The following is a 19,531-nucleotide window of genomic DNA, read 5'->3' on the forward strand; positions in this document are numbered from 1 at the left end:
AAACTTTCTTTAATCTACACGATCTTATAGCCAAAGTGCAAAGTTGACAGACAGGTGCAGATTTTTATTCAGCCGACTGAGGAAGCACCTTTGCAACTCACAAACCCACACATTTCAGTCCTTAAAGGTGAATAAAACACTTTACAAATCATCCCTTGATATTCCTCAGTTATACTGCGATGTCTCACAAAGGAGCAGGTTTAAATCCTTGAAGACTGTGTTGAAGTGAGGGTTTTAGTGAAACACTCAGTTGCGGAGGCGGATTTTTTGAAGAAATTTATTGGCACAGTTATAGCAGCAATGTGTTCTTGTCTAATTTTGATCCCGTAACAGTTTGGCAGTAAAAAAGAAACAAATCTTCTGTCTAATGATGACACTTTGAGCTCAGTTGAAGTGATTGTCAGCACAATTGCATAAAGTGCACATGCACACAACATGAAGAAAAAGTGAGACTGAGAAACTGCTTGAGTTGCTGCGTTGGAGCTACATTCCTAGTGGTTTAGTCTGAAGATACTTGCTGTTTATAAATAGATGCAGTAATGTATGATAATGGTTATGTTTTCAGGGCCTTAAGGAGGTGAAAATAAAATATATTACAATGCTTTTAAATGGTAACACAGCTGTACCCAGTGCTCACGTTGTTACATTGTGATGTTGAAGAAAAGGTAAGATACTGAAATACTGCACGTCTCTGCCTTTGTACAGATAAATATGTTAAATACATTCTGTGGAAGTATTTTTCAAAGGACAGCATTAACAGCCACCAAGCGGATTTAAAGAGACAAATTCTGGCCCGTATTGCACACCAGCGCTCAACTCGTTCTGACACATCAGCCGCTCGACTCTGCCAGCTCCATAGCAGGAATATTAGAACATCCACTTGTCAGAGGACCGGTCCAACAGCTTCCCCCCACGTCTCAGTAGAAAGCGGGGTTTGTGTGCTCGATGACGCAGCGCCGGCAGTGGCGTCGAACGAACCGCAGAGCCTCTGGCGACACCTCGCAGTCCTGCACGTTGAGCAGCTGCAGCTCGCAGCAGTTGGCTGCCAGAGCTTTGAGTCCTCTGCCCGTGACGCTCTCGCACGCTCTGAGGCTCACTCGCCTCAGGCCTTGGCAGTACATGGCCAGCTGCTCCAGCCCGCTGTCTGACACCAGCGGGCACTTCCCCACATCCAGAGACTTGAGTTTGGGGCAGCTCCTCGCCAAGTGGCTCAGGCCGTGGTCTGTCAGCCCCTCGCAACCCCTCGCGTTCAAGTAGCGCAGTCTCGGGCAGTAGCGGGCCACGTAGCGCATGCCCACGTCAGTGATGCGGGTGCAGTGGGCCACGCTCAGGTAGCGCAGGCAGCCCTCCAGGCGGGCGACCTCGCGCAGGCCGAAGTCCCCCACCAGGCGGCAGTCACTGAGACTAAGCTCCCTGATCGAAGGGCAGTGGAGAGACAGGTGGCGCAAGGCCTCGTCCGTCAGTCTGGTGCAGCGGCGCAGATACAGATGTGTCAGGCGCGGGCAGTGGGAGGCGATAGTTCGCAAGCCCTCGTCCTCGAGGGAAAAACAATCAGTCATGTCCAGGAAGTGGATGGAGATCTGCTGGCCGTGTAGAGGGGACAGCTGGAGGGAGGCCTCCTGGGTGAGGCTGATGCAGGTCACCTTGGAGCAGCCTGGAGGAAGAGGAAGCAGAGATCATCATCCAGGAGAGTGTTTTCATTTAAAGGACAATGACACAGATTTTTACTTGTTGTAATAATTCTTCTTGTTTCAGGGATGGGGGAAGAAATCTGTAACATTTTGATATAATTACTGTTTTACACATTCATAATAAGTGCTTTTCAGTCACGTCCATATTGCAATGAATCGCGGGTAGTCAAATCTTTGAAGTCAATTAAAGTATGCACCCCAGACGAACTCTCTGGATCTGTGCAGAAAGTCTGCTTGAGGGCCCTCTTGGACTGGATGAACTGTGGGTTTGGACTGAACTCAGCACTCGCAGACTTCCCACAGATGCATCCGCAAAGTCTGCAGGTCTGCGAGAGCCGGGTAGTCATCCAGACATTTGGATACAGCCTCAGATAAATCAAGAGAGACTTTTCCAAAGTAATGTCCTTTTAACAAATATAATATGATTTAGTAATGATATAATTCCCTGTTTGAATTACTGGTTGAGTACAGTGATTTTGGCCGAGCCTAATGTTAATACTTTTGAGGATCTGCCCGTAAGTTTTTCTTAATCTCCAAATCCGAAGCTGATTTCTAACTGAACAGACTGTAACGCACTCGATTAGATGAATTCAGACTACTAAAGCCTGATATTAGCTTCAGATAAAAAACATTTTCATGAGGGATGGACTGTGTATTTACATTAAAAGCACATCAGTGTTCCTGTTTAGAGTCTTCGTGGCAAATGTGAACAGTTTGGTTTTATTGTTTCCTGTTTTATTTTGTAAGGTTCATCTTTGTGTGTCATGTTGTGTTCCTTCCTGTCTTCTCTTTCTGTCCCTCCCTTGTGATTGTCCTGATGTCCTGTGTTCTTTCTGTCTGAGCTTTTCTCAGTTTGCACTTGGTTTAATTTCTTTTTTTTTAATGTTTTGTATTACCTTGTTCTTGGCTCTTCCTTCTGCCTGATTTCTTTTCATTAAAGCTCGCTTGTTGTGCCACCTTTTGTCTACCTGGAGTCTGTGTTTGGGTCCCTTTATGCTACAACTTACTCAGGTTGATTTTATTTTTGAAGGCTAAGCTCCATTATTAATAGCCACTTGAGGGCGCCAGAGTAAAACCTGCTCTATTTGACTCCATGCATGCAATTGTTTGAGTGCAAACAACTCCATGAAAAACCAGAATTGTGGCCATGGAAAGAAATCAAAGGCTGATGTCCTTAGCAGTTAGCAAAATATGACTTTGATTTCATTATTTTGTGCCTTTTAAATAAAAGCCAAAAGGTTTTTAAAAGGCTATTTTTACAACAAAGGCATTTCTTCCTGGTGCTAATGGTGCAGACGCTGCCCTGCCACCGGACTCCTGTCCAAGTCAATGTTATTTGTGTCACTTCCTTAATGAAAGCAGCAGACCGCTCGCCTTACTCACGTTGAGGTAAGTTCTGCTCTCGGCTAAAGAAAGCCTTTCTTCTCCCACATGGGAGCTCAAGGTTGGCAGAGCCTCTCCTCCTCCTCTAATGATTTTACCAGCTTTGGCTGAGAGAGACTGAGATGAGGAATTCTTTGAGGTAAAGCCACACATGTGCCTTAATAAAAGTGAGTCAGCCTGCCATGACATCAAGGTAAGATGGCTTTGATTCCTTGTGACAGAATATGAAAAGTACCTGAGAGGTTCAGGTGTTCCAGGCTGGGGCAGCGGGAGACCACCTCAAACACAGCGTCGTTGGAGATGTTGTAACAGCCGGCGACCTCCAGGCGGCGTAGCTCCGGGCAGCACTGAGCCACCACGTGCAGCCCGCGGTCGGTGAGCCTCTTGCAGCCGTTCACCATCACCGTCTCCAGGGTCAGGCACACGTTCGGGGTGTCCTGGCACAGCCGGTGGGTCAGCACCCTGATGGCTCGGTCGACGTGAAGCAGCTCCCCCGTCAGGCGCACGGTGCTCCACAGCCTCGGGTCCCACGCCAGGTTGTACCACCGCCGACACACCCGTGCGCAGCGGCACAGCTGATTGGTGGAGAGGTGGGAGAAGATCTGCAGGAGAGTGTGGTCGGGGAGGAGGTCGATGGGGGCGTGGTGGTGGCTTTTCGACTGGCGGGAGCGAGTGTGGGTGCCGGGTTGAGGGTGGACCACGGCGACGGTCTCGGCGGGGGCGGAGGAGGAGGAAGAGGAGTTGGTTTCATGGCCGTTGCTGGAGAGGGCGGGTGAGGAGAGGGAGGAGGACTTGGAGGGGAGGATGAGACCGGGGCTGGGAGTGCTCAGAGTCCGTGTGCTGGAGTCCAAACCTGAAGAAAAGGAAAGAAAAGAGAAAAGAAAAGGAGAGAATTAGTGTCTGAAGACCAAAAAAAAAGTTCAGTAATTCACATTTTTTTGGCTTATGACCCTTTAAAACTAAGAAATGTAGAGGTAAAACTATGTAGGTGTGGCTTCTTCAACTGTTTTCTTCTTATTTTCAATCTTTTTCATCATCTTACGACCCATCAGATTTATCTTTTGGGAGGTTCTGACCCTAAAATCTCTTCTCACGCATGCCTTAAACGATTTGACATGCCTACAGTTTTTTAACATGAACTGGTTTAATGTCGTCTGGTTGGAATAAAATCTGTGAAATCACCCTTTTTCTTACTTTTACAAACTTCTGTAGGAGTCATGATTGTAAAATTGCTCTTTTTTTCATTTGCGTCCATTTAAAAAAATAAGTTTTCATAAATCTGAACGTTAGTTTCAACCATGAAGTCTTTTACTTTGAAGTCTCATACTTTTTCACAGCAATAAATAGCGCAGAAATTGAAAATCGGACCTTAACTTTTTGTCTTAGACTGTAGAAACATTTCCAGCATATCATCAAAGCTTCCCAGGAATAAATTTGCAATGAACACTGTGATCTCTCCTTCATGTGACTCACGCACTTTTAATTTCCTACATTACCCTGAATGACTTCTGCCCTCAATGACTGTACTGTGATCTGTGGAGAGAGCAGTTCATGTTGATCCAGTTGGTAAGTTACCATAAACGAAGAGTTTCCGTGAGACATGAGACGGACTGAAGAAATAATGGTCAAAAACTGGAGCCGAGTGGCTGAAATATAAAAAACGTTTAGCCAAAACATATTTCATTAAAGGGAAACTTAAAGGTGCAACATACTTTACTTTTACAAATAGGGGGCAGTATATCGCTAGAGTAACCGCTAACTGCTGCTAACTGTAGCTGCTGTTAGCTAGTTAGCTCAGTGCTAACTTCAGAAGTTATCTCACAATGTCATAACTGTAATTTATTCACATTCTGTTGATAATATTAGTTCATTATATGTAAATACATACACATTGCACCTTTAATGTTCCAGAGGCCAAACTAGGGTCACGTTACAATAACACAGGATCCTCCACTTCCCATAATGCAACCTGCAGCATCTTTTCATTCGACACACCCTGCCTGGTAAATGCCAATATCTTTCGAACTCCTTGCCCTCAGTTCCTAATGCAGGCTTTCTGTGAAAAAAAAACTCAAGTCTCCGAGCCCAAGCTGAGATAACCCTCGGGTTATTTTCTCAAGACTCGTCAAAGCTCCCTTCAGAGCCACAGAAGACATCACACAGCTGTTTTCACAGGCTGACTGGAACTCCCCTCGAAAGACTCCTCCACTGATTGAGCAGAGCACAGATGCAGCAGAACGAGAGGTATGTCTCTTTTATTTCACATAACACCTGGAGCCTACACCACCCACAATGAAATGTGGTTCAGTGAGATTTAAGTGTGTTATGCGAGCACTGGATACTGTAGTCTTGACCTTCTGGCCTCAAGTAAAGATGAGAAGCAGGATACAGAGGTGTGGTAAGCTCGCTTCTTCCAAACTCCAATCCCTGGATTGTTCTCATTTTTAGACTTGTAGTCTTGAGACACAACCAGCTGATTTCAGTGACATTTGCTCTCAACAATCTGCGTACAAATAACACGACTTCACACTTTCAAATTGCGTGCGATGCATACTCCAAACTCCAGTTTCAAACTTTTGTGAAGAGCAGATCTGGGGCCGTAATGATTACAGAAATAAACACATAACGGTCGCAGTTTGATCAGGTTTAGGAAGACATGCCATTACATGCATGGCGCAAGCTAAATATGTTATGTCTGTTTATTTATGGATAAAAGTTAAAACAAGTCAACATCGACTTGTAGTTTCACACGGGACATGAACGACGGCCTCCTGGGTTAAAGTCCTGTGTTTGTTGGACCCATCTATGACCGCCACCCTCCACCCTACTTGGATGTTCTCATTCTTTATTCTACCTGACCGTCACACAACTTAATGGGAATGAATGCTGTCAAGTGCATGCAACATAGGACTCCTGCATGCAAAAAAGTCCCCCTTTAACCAGTAAACTGATGTTGATGCGTTGGAGTCATGGACGAGATGGCTCTGTTCATTGCTATGAGAGCTGCTCGGTGGTGCATGAGGCCAGAGAAGCTTGAGTTCCCGGGTATGGAAAAACTTCTGCATTGCGGGTCCATAGAGACTTCCACAGACCGAGCTGGCTAACTTGGATTGGGATAAATGATTTTATCTTGTGGCTCTTCTAGTCTCTCCAAATTTTATCGAACCGAATTGATCATATAATGACAGTGAAACGAGTCATTTTGTGGGGCTTGTGAGGCTCGTTTTACAGCCGCTTCTTTCACAATGTAAGCTTATGGGAAAAAAAGTCTTTTTGGGCCCCGGTGCGTCATGTGACAATGAAATTACACGGTTTGGCCGCTGTGAAAGTTGGCTTCAAATCCTGGCGCTCTTCATGGGGGCGGGGTTAAATTGGTGGAATGCCCCTTAAAAACACAACATGCGTCGTGGCTGCATTGTGGACGCTGGTCTCCCTTTCTCGACTGTGATTAATTTCTTTCTGTGTGACTCGTCAGTGACGTGTTGCTACATATTTACCGTTGCTGTTTTTGATCCCTGACACTCATTTATTCCATTAATATCCCCCATATTTATGTTGGATATGACATACTGTCACATTACTTTATCCAGTTATTTGTGAGGATAAGAAAAAAGCCAAGAGCAGGGTTCATCGTGATGGTGCCAAAGCCACACCAGCTTTTATCATCAATGCAGAGGAGTTTCCATGGATCCCGTTATCATGTTTTTCGGATGTTGGGGGGAAAAAATGTGTCACATTTATCTTCCAGGCGTTTCGGGCAGCAGTCACAGGGCCTCCTCATCAGATGAACTCTGTATCTTCAAAGAGACCAGCTGAGGACTTTGGTGCTGTGGCTGACAATGTTGCGTTATCCCTGTGTAAACACTGAGGCCCTCCTGACAGATGTGCGCTGATTGCCGCCGCGTCTGAAGACGCAGCTGTGAGAAGCGCTGGCTGGATCCCATCACCGTGGCGTGAGACGGCGGAGCCCTCCGCCTCGTAAGCCGGGGCGTCGGATCTGATTCCCGGGGTCGAGCCATCACACTGGGACACTGAGTGCTCTTCTCTGATGCTATCTGCGCCTCCTCGTCACCCCTCCGGCTCGTCTCGTCCGCTCTCGAGGAGCGCAGTTGGATTGATAGTCATCACTAAAAGCATTTCAAGTAGTCACGAGAATGATGTCACTTACAGATGTCCAACTGTGAGTCCGGGCAAAATATGATCTTTTAAAATCAAGATAATTCTGTTTGTTTGAGACTAACAGTGAGGTGATGATGAGGGAAAGTCGAGAATGAATTCATCTCTGTTTTCAAATTTCTCCAGTGACTTGCCTTCAAACAAAATATAATAATATGAGTCAAAACTATTCTCGAGACAATTATTCAAAAAGCAATAATAGATATATCAGTTTTGATCAAACACTGTTTTCTTAAGCATTCAATATTAAATTGAAATTTGATCAAAATATTTAAGTATTAAAAATCCACTGGACGTAACCACAAAACACCAACTGACCCTTTCCACGACAAGACCTTTTCAAGGAACTCAACAACTTCATCCACCTTTGGACGGCTGAAATCTTCTTCCAGTTTTTAATTCCTGAAATTTCCTGATCTCCTATTAAACAAAAGCCTCGCATGTAGAGTTCATTCAGACTTAAAGAAAGCCTTGATTGTTGCTATCAGTGTGAGGCCCAGGACCTATTGAGGTTGAGTAGGTATTGCCCAACATTGCTGACTTGTAAAGCAGAAGCTGCAACCATATAGAGTTAATTCATCTTGACGTAAGCTCTCGTCGTCTCTGGGATCAACAGAGTTTTATTCTAAACTAATATAAAGACTGAATATTTGAGACACTAATAGTTATGTGATGACAATGAATCATTGTTGTGAAATGTGTTAATCCTTTTGTTCCAAAAAAACTTCACCTCTTACTATTAAACTGTCTTAGACACAATAGACCAAACTCCCTTTTTCAGTGGTTGCTAGTTTGAGGTTCGTAGCCCTAAAATAGTCTTAAAGTGCTTAAGTACTTGATAGATGGAGGTTGAATTAGCAGTGTTGGACATTGGCTGACTGGTTGGACACAAGTTTTGAGCGACTGAAGGTATTTCAGACAGGCAGTAGTTGTCACTAAGCATCAATATCAGGACTTTGGGTGTGAATATCTGGTAATGTTATTGAGGTTTAAACAAAGCAACCCAATTTTCTGTTGTCACAATGCTGTGCTCATGCTCTGGTTAGGTTTAAGCACAAAACCACTTGGCTTAGTGTTTGGAAAGATCATGTTTTGGCTTAAAATACCAGTCTTGTTTGCCACAAACAGCGCTGGAAATTGTCCCGAGGTCTTTTTTAATAATATCCAATGATGTCGCGCATACAAATGTTGAAAACCCAGTCTTGAACTGTGGTCACTGGCTTGGCAACACTATCCCCTCCACCTCTCGATATGCGAGGCGGGTCATAAACATGTAGCATGAACTTTATATTATGCGTAATGTAGAAATGTCAATATTGCATGTATGACATGTACAAATGTGAACATATCAGTGGTTTGCAGGAACATTGCCAACATTTTATCCTGATGACTGGGCTGAACGAAGCTCATTTCCCAGCAGTGAGATGACGAGACAATGGAGGAAGGTTGGTGAGGATAGCTAAAGCAAAACAATGGAAAAAGTCACTCAGCAGGTTTTGTTAAGATATACTAAGCTTGTTGTTGAAACAGACAGAAAGTGTTGGGTCAACTCTGTGGTTATGTTTAGTTTTTCTACCTAACTACTATTCACGTGCTTCCCATAGACTTACACTGATATAACACTGTTTTAACCCACATTTCTAGTCCCAGTCATGCAGACAGAACCATGATTGAACCATGTTGGTTAATGGATGCTTCAGGACCGACAGTCAGCTGCTTCTACACACTGTATGTCAGCATCAGCATGACAAATGGACAGCATCCTGTCATGTCATGTGGATTTGTGTGCAGGGACTGACAGCTGGGCAGTGACAGCATCCTTACGACTGTCCTGCTGGATCTGTATTCCAGACCCTGGCTCGGTTCCGCCTCTGATGACATCCACAGACTCGTCCTCTCGGGAGCATGTCCACAGATTCACGGCTACCTGAAAAAAACGCCCTCTCGTGTGCCTTAAAAGTCCCGCTCGCATCCAAACTTGAGCAAAACAAAGCGTGCTGCTGAGCACGAAGCTGTGCGTGTTAATCAAACTCATTTCACTGAGCTTACAGAGGACGCTGGGATTTAATCATTCTTGTGGGATACAGCTGACCTCAGTTTGGGTTTAGTGCATCACGTTCTCCTGGGTGGTCTGCCTCTGATTAGTTAACCTTTAAATGTGTAGGATTATTTCCTCGAGGTCATCGAGCTTATTTTGGCCTGTGTTCTTCAGCTTCATACAAAGGATTTAATGGTCTGAAGTCATTATAAACACCTCATCTATTTCAAATTTCACACACCTGTCCAAATATGTCGTGACAATAGCGGTGCGGGGCTTTTTATGTTTATTCAAGTACACTGCAAATATTGCGAGATTCCTGAGTTAATACCAAGTGATTGTGGATTTATCATGCCGGGAACCACACACTACGCACCACAGAGCTATACAAACAAGTGGAAATAAGTTTATTTTTGCTGGTTCTATTCAATATTTTCATTAAATAATTAGTATACTAACTAGAAGTAGAGCGCACACCTTCTTCAAGGCCCAACAGTTCCCTTTTTTCATCAAGATCCTGCATCATTCCCTGAGAAATTAAAGAAAATGTTGAAAAATGTCCTATCACGTAATGTTAAATAAAGTAAGATCCTTTATCCGGATCCACACCAACAGTTAATTGGATCTATTCTGAGCCGAGACCCGTCCTCCAGTTTTGTAGAAATCCGTTCTATAGATTTTATGTAATCCTGCCTACAAACCAACAAGCAAACAAAAGTAGGAATTTTGGACTCAGCCAGTAGCTGAGTTTTGGCTTACACTAGTAAAAATGCAAACATAATGCCAACCAAAACAGTGGAAAAAGCTCAGTTATCTCCAACAACAACTTCTCCAACTAGCTAATTAATTACACAAAGATGTCGATGAAGTTGATGTAGGAGGGTTCAACTCTACAAGAACAAGCTGGCTGCAGGCGATTAAACACAGTACACTTTTTTGGCTGTAACTAAGATATTATTTATGTTTGACCAGGTGTTTCCTCAGTCCAGAGGTGTCTTTGTATTTTGCATTACAAATATTTCAGGGAGTGTTACCCTGACTCTCTATAACATTAACGTTACGCTGAAATGCGCTCTCAGGTGCCGATATTTAGCACTGATTAAAAATAAATCTGTACTCAGCTGTATGTAATTCGAGTTCGGTACCCAACCCCACCTGTGACATCGCTAGAAAACGAGTCTTTGTCATGCAAAAATCCCCACATCCAGCAGAAGATCAGATTTTCCACAGGGCCGTGTGCAGACACATTTCTTGAGTCATTAGTTTTAATGGATGAGGGAGGCGTTCCTTTATTGTCCAAGTCCAAACTAATGCATTCAGAAGACAAACTCATCTGCCACCGGCTCAGGAGCAACTTCCAAATGTCGTAATTACATGTGTCACTGATCAGAAGAGTGCTCCAAGCCCGGAGAAACACGGTGCTACTAATTAAACTACAACCACCCCCGTCCCTCCTCTCACTTCCACACAGCTGGTGGGAGAAGTTAAATGAAGACAGCTTTCAGGTTTCTCAGTGGGTTTTGGATACACAGCACCTGGATCTCTTTAAGGACGTGTAAGTGTTATCCGTCTATGTTATCGAGCATCTGTTTACGCAATCATCGCTGAGTATCGATGCTGTACGCACAATAAGAGCTGTCGGACTTCCAGACAATGATTTTATGACCAAAATATTCACTTTTCGTTCAGATTTTCACACTTCATCCCCTCTAGATTGAAATAACTTTTCCACTTGGCATCCGAAGAACCTCGACCAGGTTTTCAGTGTGTGAAGCTTTCTGTCTGATGCATTTGCAACCCACATTGTCTCATTTTCTCAAAAAACAGACAAGGACATGCAGTCTAACACACTGTTTAAAGGCCAACCATGCAGACACAGTCTAAATAGAGAGCTGTGGAGTTAAGACAGAAAAAGTATGAATGCAAAATGTTGCCAGATGAAGTTACTACTGTACCCTCAAGAGGAATAAACAGAATTCATCAGGTGCAGATAGTTTATAATCATTCCTGAGAAGGTTGAAATCCTCAAATCTGGAAGCACATTTTACACTGAAGTGCATCCTCCCCTACTAAATTTCACTTGAATGAAACACTAATACTTCTGGTATAACTCCCATATATAGTTGCACTGTGCATAACTTAAAAAGTAAAACTAGTTTTTCTCAACAAAAACTTGAAACATTCTCATTTATCAACGTCAGCGTTAGGCAGAAAAGTTCACACTTGACCTTAGAAACAGCAGTTTGAAGAAAAACAAGCCTACTGTTACTGTAACTGAGCTTTCAACTGTATCACCATGCAAGTGTCCCTTAGGTTATGATTGTTTAGTCTACTCCAATTTCTAGAGCTGTCCCAAATAACATTTTTAAAGCTCCGAAGCCTCAACTTTGCTGTTATTGTCACTACGAGTCAACATGGAGGCCATTTTCCTTTGACGTCACGCTCAGCGTTGGAAGCTGATGATGTTATGTTGCTGTTTTTTTAGGTTGTAAGTCATATAAACTTGCTGAATCTGACAAATTATCTTTTTTTTTGATTGATCAACAACTGAAAAGATGATGGATAGTGAAAATCGAGAAGGACATCGGGTCGTATTTTGATAACCAGCGTGTGTTTTCACTAATTTACGCCTTTCCTATCGTATTGTGTTACGCTGTCAAACAGCAATGTTAACTCAGAAGTAGTTAATGTTCAAATATGCTGCTTTACCTTGAAGTATGGCCTCTGGATTTTCACAATCATCGTCATTTCAGTCTCTCATCAATCAGGAAGCACTGATTGATAACAATCACAGAGTGTGATGTCAGAGGAAAATGGCCGTCGAGTGTCTATTGAGAGACGAGGACGCGACGGGAGACATCAGCCACTTTCTGTCACGGTGTTGGCCGTAGCAGTCGGGGTTATTTTTATGTTGATGTGTTCATTTCTTGCTCTGTTTATCAGCACCTTTTTTGGTGCAGCTGACGCAGCGTCTCCTTCCTCTGAATGCTGATTTGGACGTCAGTTATCATGGCAACAGTAAAAGCATTCGGGCCAGCCTCATTTCCCAAGGTCAAGAATGAACTTCATGCTTAACTTACAAGCCAACACACATGAGAAGACCACAATCATAAGAGCTACTGAGCTTGCATGTCAACAGATCTATCTCCATGACTCTATCTGCTAATGAGGACCATCTGATACGAGTAAAAGCTCCAGAAGACGCTAATAAGTGCACCTTGAGTTCGGAGCGTGCAGCGCGGAGCAATAAACCCCCTCGGATCTCTCGGTTATGGCTAAATTCTGTATAAGTCAACCAGTGGTGTCATGTTTTATATCTCTGCATCGCTACAAACCTATCATTAACAGAACAAATACCATGCAGCTGTTATACTGCTCTTGAAGGCAGCGTGAGTGCAGATGGTGGAAGATTCAGTTTGGTTAAGGAAATCAAAGGAGAAACAGTGGAACATCTGGTCTTTACGCTGGACAAAGAACAACGGAGCAGTGGTGAAATGAAAGAGAAACTCATGCATTTTGAATGTGCATATAGCCACAGCGAAGCATACTTGGCTGAAATCATTTGCCACTAATACCCAAATCTACGCTGATCCGCAGCAGTGCTGCAGCAGGATCCCATTAACATCAACTTAGCCTTCCTTCTGAGACACATCTGGAACGCGCTTTGAAACCAGAAGTTCAATGTAAATCAATTGAAGTGATCACTGCAAAGACAAGATGCCTCGCGTGATGAGGCGGCGCAGCTGGATGTTCGGAGCGATGTCGCCCTAATGACAAAAACCTGATGAACTTTTTTGAAAAAAGTAGCGCACAAAAACAGATTTCGGGGAGTCATTTGAGGGCCTCTTTAAAGAAAATACGGGCAAGAGGAAAAGAAAGAGGGAAGATAAATTGGCAAAAGAGCTTGCAGACTTTACCAGAGACAGAGACAAGTGCACAGGCAGGGTCAATCCAGACTTTGACGCAGCCTGGTCATAAACTAAAGCTATAGGGATTTTTTTCAGGATCTTGCAGTGCTGTGAAGCTCTGCTAAGACCCACGTCTGGAGCTCGCAGGATTATTACTGCTGCATCTGGCAGAACAGACCAATCCATTACCTCAATGCCATTAGCCCTGTGACATGTTCCTGCTCCGCTCTGCAAGCTTCGCCGTGCTTCCTCCCTGCCAAGACCGTGACAGGGGCGGCGTTGTGCATGCGAGGGAATCAGAGATGCTCATTTCCTAGTCAGGAAATCAAATCCACATCAATACAAGAGGGGCGAAGTGTAAAAAAAAAGTTGAAGTATCAGCTAATGAAAAACAACCAGGCAGCAGGGATTTGACTGAAAGAGAATAAAAAGCACGATTGATTTATCGTCGCTAAACGGTTACGTGCTCCAGTTATTTGAAGGGAAACATCCGACTGAGAGAGAGAACTCCTGGGATAGAAAACATCTGTCTGTCTTGGGTTTTATTGAATACATGGAAGTTGATATTACGGTGCAGTGTGGCGGCTGGGCTATCAGCAAAGCCTTCACTACAGGAAGGTCTTACGTCACTGGACAACCTGAAAGACAATAGGGCCCCGCTGGTTCCTTTACAATGTGCACACTTGGACAGGAAACAGACTCCTTAGCTCCACACAACCCCCAAAAACTACTTCTGGACTGCAGCTATTCTCACACTCACTCAGTCTCGAAGAGTCATCAAGAGTCATTCTTCGCGACACGAACGGTTTCCTCAAGGGAGTTTTCTGCCTCTTTTTAAGCCCTTCTGTCAGCTCAAAAGACACAAACGTCTCCGCGCTCTGCCCTCGTCACTTTATAAATCCTCAGCTGAGGAGGACAGCAGACACTCAGATATCTTAAAGCCAAGATTCACAGGCGTGATCTACTTAAAGGCAGTCCTTCAAAAAATGAACGTTTCAGTGCGACCATTCATCACGGCGCAGATTTTTCCAGGACAGAGATGACAGTTCAGATCCAAAAGCAATTTGGCATCGTGCAGAAAAATTCAAAAGTGATGTCACTTTTTACAGGTTGTTAAATCGCGATGTCAAAGATGGGGCGACACGGTACGAGAATCACGGGCATTGAAATGTCTTTCTGTACACTTTATCCTTTTTGGCAGAAGCGTAAGAGGAGGGCTAGGGCGCGGAGTGACAGTCGTGTTAAATGATTGAGGGTAACGTTGGCTGCACACAGCACGGAGAAGAGCTGCACATCAGACAGGAATGGAAAAGTGAGCTCTGGCCTAAACGGTTGATTTGGTTGTGATGAGGAGCAAATGTAGTGATCTCATGTGGTTGAAGCACCAGAACAAGGGAAGTGCTGGAACTTCTGCGGTTTTAAACTTCTGACCAAAAAAAAAAAAAAGGGTTCACTTTAACTTCAGAAAGAGGTTGTTTTGTCTCAAGTGGTAGAAGTGCTGAAACAGTCTTCAAAAAGATCGTTTGTAAGAAGAAGGTACAAAAACATGACAAAATGCTGATGAAGTATTATTTTATTTTATGTGGTTTGTAATGACTTGAAAGGAGTAGTTTGAAATCTGAGGAAATACACTTAATCATCAGGAGTTGGATGAGGAGTCTGATGCCACTTTCATGCCTTTATGCTAAATATGAAGCTACAACCAGAAGGGGATTCGCTTATATTAGCATAAAACTGGAAGAAGCCAAAACAGCACGGCTCTGTCCAAAGTTTAAAAAGCGCCACGTAAAACCAACCATTTGACATTTTATGGCCAAAGTCCTTTTTGGCAAGTCTTGCTACTCAGGAGCCATCTTGGAAACGTCCACGGGCACAAGACCAGGCCCCTGGTCTTGGAAACTTCACTTCCAATGGTTTTAAAAACAGAATAACCAGTCAAATCTGGAGGTTTAAAATGGTTTTCCCAACAGGTTATACTTCTATTATGCGCGCAAGTGTTATCGCAACAACAACGTCTTCATCCGCCATCTCTGGCTCAACAGATTTTTCTGTTCAAAATGCTTTAAATGGTTTTTCTCCTCTCTTATATCGTCTCCAGTTTGGTTGAGGTATACTGGTGCTGGTAGGTGGGTTTTTTCCAACCTAGCATGTCAGACTAAGCTAGCTGTTTCCCTCTGATTCCAGAATCTATGCTAACGTAACGGACTGGTAGCTGTAGGCTACCTTTATGTTTACTGTGCGAACGTGAGAATGGACACCATTCGGTGATTCTGTATTTTCAGTATTCACCCTGTAAGCTTCACCGCTAAAACATCCAGGCTCCACGTTGGCTATCTAGGACGGGACACGTGTGGTGTTCCTGGATGAGGCCGAGGTTAAACTCTGCACCGTGGCGAAGGCCGAAGGTTTGACAACCAAAATAAATGACTTTTGAGAGCGATCTTTTTCTTCTTCGTATGAAAGGGCCAAAAATTCAAACTCATGCTGGTTGTTTAAAAAACGTGGAGACCCTTTCAAGAACACTGTCTACTTTTTCCCCTTCAATTTCGTGCCATTGCAGCTTCAGCCACAACTGACACTTCCCGGCTTACGTAATGAAACAAACCACAGAATGAAAAAGAAGGGGAGGGGAAGTCCGATGTGTCAGTTCAGCTGGTTCACAACTGTAGTCAAATTGCCACATAAAAGTCCAAAGGCCCAGGTGTATCACAGTAAAAACATCACTCGCCAGCCAACAATCTTAAAGGAAGCGAGCGTGCGTTTCGGCCAGGTGGCGTCTTTCCCAACTCCTGTCAAACGTGCTCCTGTAGCACGACTGAAAAAATGTGACCCTGTTGAAGAAAAATGGCAAACGCATTCAAAACAACAGGGCCGGTTCTTCCTCCCTGAGACAGAGAACGAGAAGACGGAGCAGTAATCAGAGAAGAGTTATGAGATGGAGCTCGCTGAACTGCCTTCACTTCGCTTCCCCTCCTCCTTCGCCTTAACTGCTTTCACTTGTTTTTCTTTTTCTTTTCGCCGCCTTGTTCTGTGCTTTTTCGCTCAGATTTCCTGGCCCTGGGAGCGGTGGAGAGGAAAGGGGAGGAGCGAGGACAGCTGATGGAGAAAATCTGGGGAAAATAGCTTTGGCATTCTTTGCCTCTGTGTTCTCTCTTTACGTAGACAATTTCCAATGAGGTCTTGAAGTAAAGCACTGATATTTCTCATTGCAATTGCTCAAGGCTTGTTGAAAAAAAGTCTTAAAATAACTGCAGGCTGCTGCTTTAACTTAAAATGTTGAAAGGGGACTGCTTTTTCCCAACTTCTTGAGTTGAGCTGTTGACTTCTGTGCATACAAATCAGAACAATCTGTAAACTGTATCCTCTAATCCTCCATAAGATAGTTGATCACCTGCCAAGTATTTCCCTCCAAAAGCAGATGCTTCTTCATCTAAACAGACGTCTCCGCCTGTGTGAGAACCTCGGCAGAACAAATGCAGCGTCGAGTTTCACCAAATCTTCAAAAAAGATAAATTGGTTACACCGCCCTCGTGGTTTTGCCCACAGTTGTACTTGGCTTAAAAGATACACCGCTGTAATGTCACTGACGTATGATAAAAAATTACATGACAACAACTTAAATCTTCTCTCTGCAGCGACACACGCAAACACCCCTCGCAGCAGCCTCTTTCGTATTTGGCACGGCGAGAATCAACAGTGAAACACTATATATCCGCTAAGGTAAACACAAGTAAATGGGTCATCAGCGCGTGAGGTTAGTTTACAGACGGAGTGTGAGGGATTTGTTGCCTTTGGGAGGGCAAAAATATGAACATGTTGGAGACTTTTCTGCGGGCTGTTTAGACTGCACGGCTGACCCTCGCGCCGCCTCCGCAACAGCTAAGTGGGAGTGCTGTACTATGACTGATCGGTTTGAAGAGGGCGTGTTGCTGTAATATAATTATACCGAGGTCTGTCATTCCAAAGATTAGGTTTTTATCAGCCAGAGTACTTGGAAACACCCACGTGGGTGCGCAGAACATTTAATTTGCAAAGACTGTCTCCGCCGTCGAATGAATGTAGTGCAGTAAAAAGTAAAGTATGTAGTGGAGTTGATGTGTGAAGTTGCAAAGCATGGAAATACAAGTACAAGTACCTCAAAATTGCACTTAAGTGCAGAAAGTTCATTAATTCATTAAAAATATCTTCTTTTTTTTACATGATTTGAGTTTATTTACATTTTAAACATCACTGAATGTTATTCCTGGAGTACGACGGTAATGTTTACAAGGCAAAGTCACTACATACACTCAATAATTACTCGCTGGCAACAAAGCTAATGTCAGTAAGATAAATATTTGTACTGGCATCGCAATACAGAGCGAGTGAGGAGCGCGGACATTAGTCAGTGTAAGTATGTCGGAGCCTTCAGTCATTCCTCCTGTTCTCTGTCCTCCTCCCTCTTCCTGAGGTGATTCACTACCTGCAGGCATCCTGCTGCAGGTGGAGGGAGAACGGGCTGAATCTTCTGAACCAGCGGTAGTTTACAAGAATTTGCGTAATTTAAAGATCTGTGGCGAACTATGATAAACAATTACACTACATACAGACTTCTTCATTTGGTTTTTGGCAAGCTACACGCTTATTGGCGCCACTTTGCTGTTAGACATGATTACTGCTGCAGTACCCGCCACACAAAACGCATACAGGTCCTCCTCGGCCGAGCTGTTACGTTAGCTAGCCTCTCGTCTTTGAGTAGATTCGCGCTAATGTTTATGTGTTTATGATTTTGGGTTGAGCTGTCCCTTTAAGTTACTCTTTCAGCACAACAAACCATATAAAAACTTCCAGTCCTCCACATTAAATGACAAAATCCGTCTATTGTCTTTGTTACAAATATTTGGCTACAAAATAAATCAGCTTGATGATGTGACAATGCTCTTTAGTTCTGGGTTTTAGGGAACAATCATGGTTTTGGGTTAAAGTAAATACTTTGTTAAGGTTATGAAACATCGTAGCTCGAGTTAAAATGCAACCTTTTTGACATGCAGGTTTGAAAAGGCAAGATCGTATTGCCATGTTTACATTCTAACATGCTCATCTCTATGTCAGAGATCCCACATGAGGAATTAAAGAAGAAGTAAAAATGCATATAAATCATGACGTGTTTACTGTGTAATCTTTTACTACAGTGTTTTCTAGCGTGGAAAGACTAGACTAAGATTTTCCCCCCTCACTGTTATCACTGTTTCTTTGGTCCTTGGCAGACAGAAAGGAAGTCAGCATGTTCATTGTTCCCACCATTCCCTGTTTCCCAGCTACCTTCCTGGTGCCATTATAAATGGGTGAAGGAGCTGACCCCGAAGCATGGCTGCTTCGACACGATCAACGCCCCTGTGAGTCTGCGTTACATCAGTGGCTAAAGCTTGGCACGGGCTCCAGCTGATATAGGAGGATCAAAACCGGTGTTTTAAGAGTTACGACACGCAGGCCCAACATCTCAGGGTGTTGTCAGTTGAGCTCCTGCCATGTCTGAGCCACATTCCTAAGGTACCCTGAGTTGGGCCGTGCCGAAGCAAACCCTTGAGGCCCAGACAGGGTCACAGTGTAACCCCTGCTGGGAGATACTCAGTTTCATCCCACAGGAAGGATTTACTGTCCAAGACTGTGCCTTTCAGTCTGCAGCTAATAAGCAACTCAACTGGGTCAGGCCACCACAAGCCCGTCTAAATAATAAATGAAAACAGAGACACGTTGAAAAAGTTGCCAGATGACTGCCCGACTCGGTTTGTTTTCGGGAGGAGAATGAGTGTAACTTCCTCATGTTGATTTTGTTGGAATACATGCTGGAAGACAGGGAATGGCCTACTTTTCCATCTGTGCGCTGATATTAGAGCTGGATAATAATTCAATATCATGATTTATTGACTTTAAAGCCGCATTGTGAAGAGTTTTGAGGTGATTATAGCATCTTTTGGATTCTTCTGGTGGCATAAATTTTGAGTTGACGAAAAATGAAACAATTCTGGTTAGAAACGGTGCCGTCTCCAGCCATTCATTCTCACTGGCTCTGGTTTGGATCTCACACACAGAGCTTTTACAGAGAGATTGTGTGTCCCTTTTGAAAGAGGAATTAACAATGTTTCTCTTACAAATGAAAAGTTGAATCCTGAAGCATTAAAGCAAAAATCTTTCTCCATTCAATGCGCTTAAGGGTTTTGCAGATACAACCTTACTTGGTCTGGTTTGACCAGCAGCTCATGGTGGATGATGTTAGCTAACGTTAATTGACTTTAGGTAGATATTTCCTGTGTAGCTGACATTACTGAGGAAGTTCACTGACTCGATACTACTAC

At 43.8% G+C, this 19,531-nt stretch overlaps 1 protein-coding gene across 1 annotated transcript in view; it reads right to left on the reverse strand.

Moving 5' to 3' along the window:
- Nucleotides 1-261: 261 nt before the first annotated feature.
- LOC141014517 (F-box/LRR-repeat protein 7-like) overlaps nt 262-19,531 on the reverse strand; it is a 28,565-nt gene continuing 9,295 nt past the window's right edge. The window contains exons 3-4 of the mRNA XM_073488342.1: nt 3,310-3,927; nt 262-1,654 (exon numbers count right to left, since the gene is read on the reverse strand). Coding sequence (XP_073344443.1) covers nt 918-1,654; nt 3,310-3,927 — 1,355 coding nt within the window. The 3' untranslated portion in view covers nt 262-917. The remainder of the gene's footprint in view (nt 1,655-3,309; nt 3,928-19,531) is intronic.

The sequence above is a fragment of the Pagrus major genome, chromosome 19, assembly GCF_040436345.1.
Source record: "Pagrus major chromosome 19, Pma_NU_1.0".
NCBI classification, from domain to species: domain Eukaryota; kingdom Metazoa; phylum Chordata; class Actinopteri; order Spariformes; family Sparidae; genus Pagrus; species Pagrus major.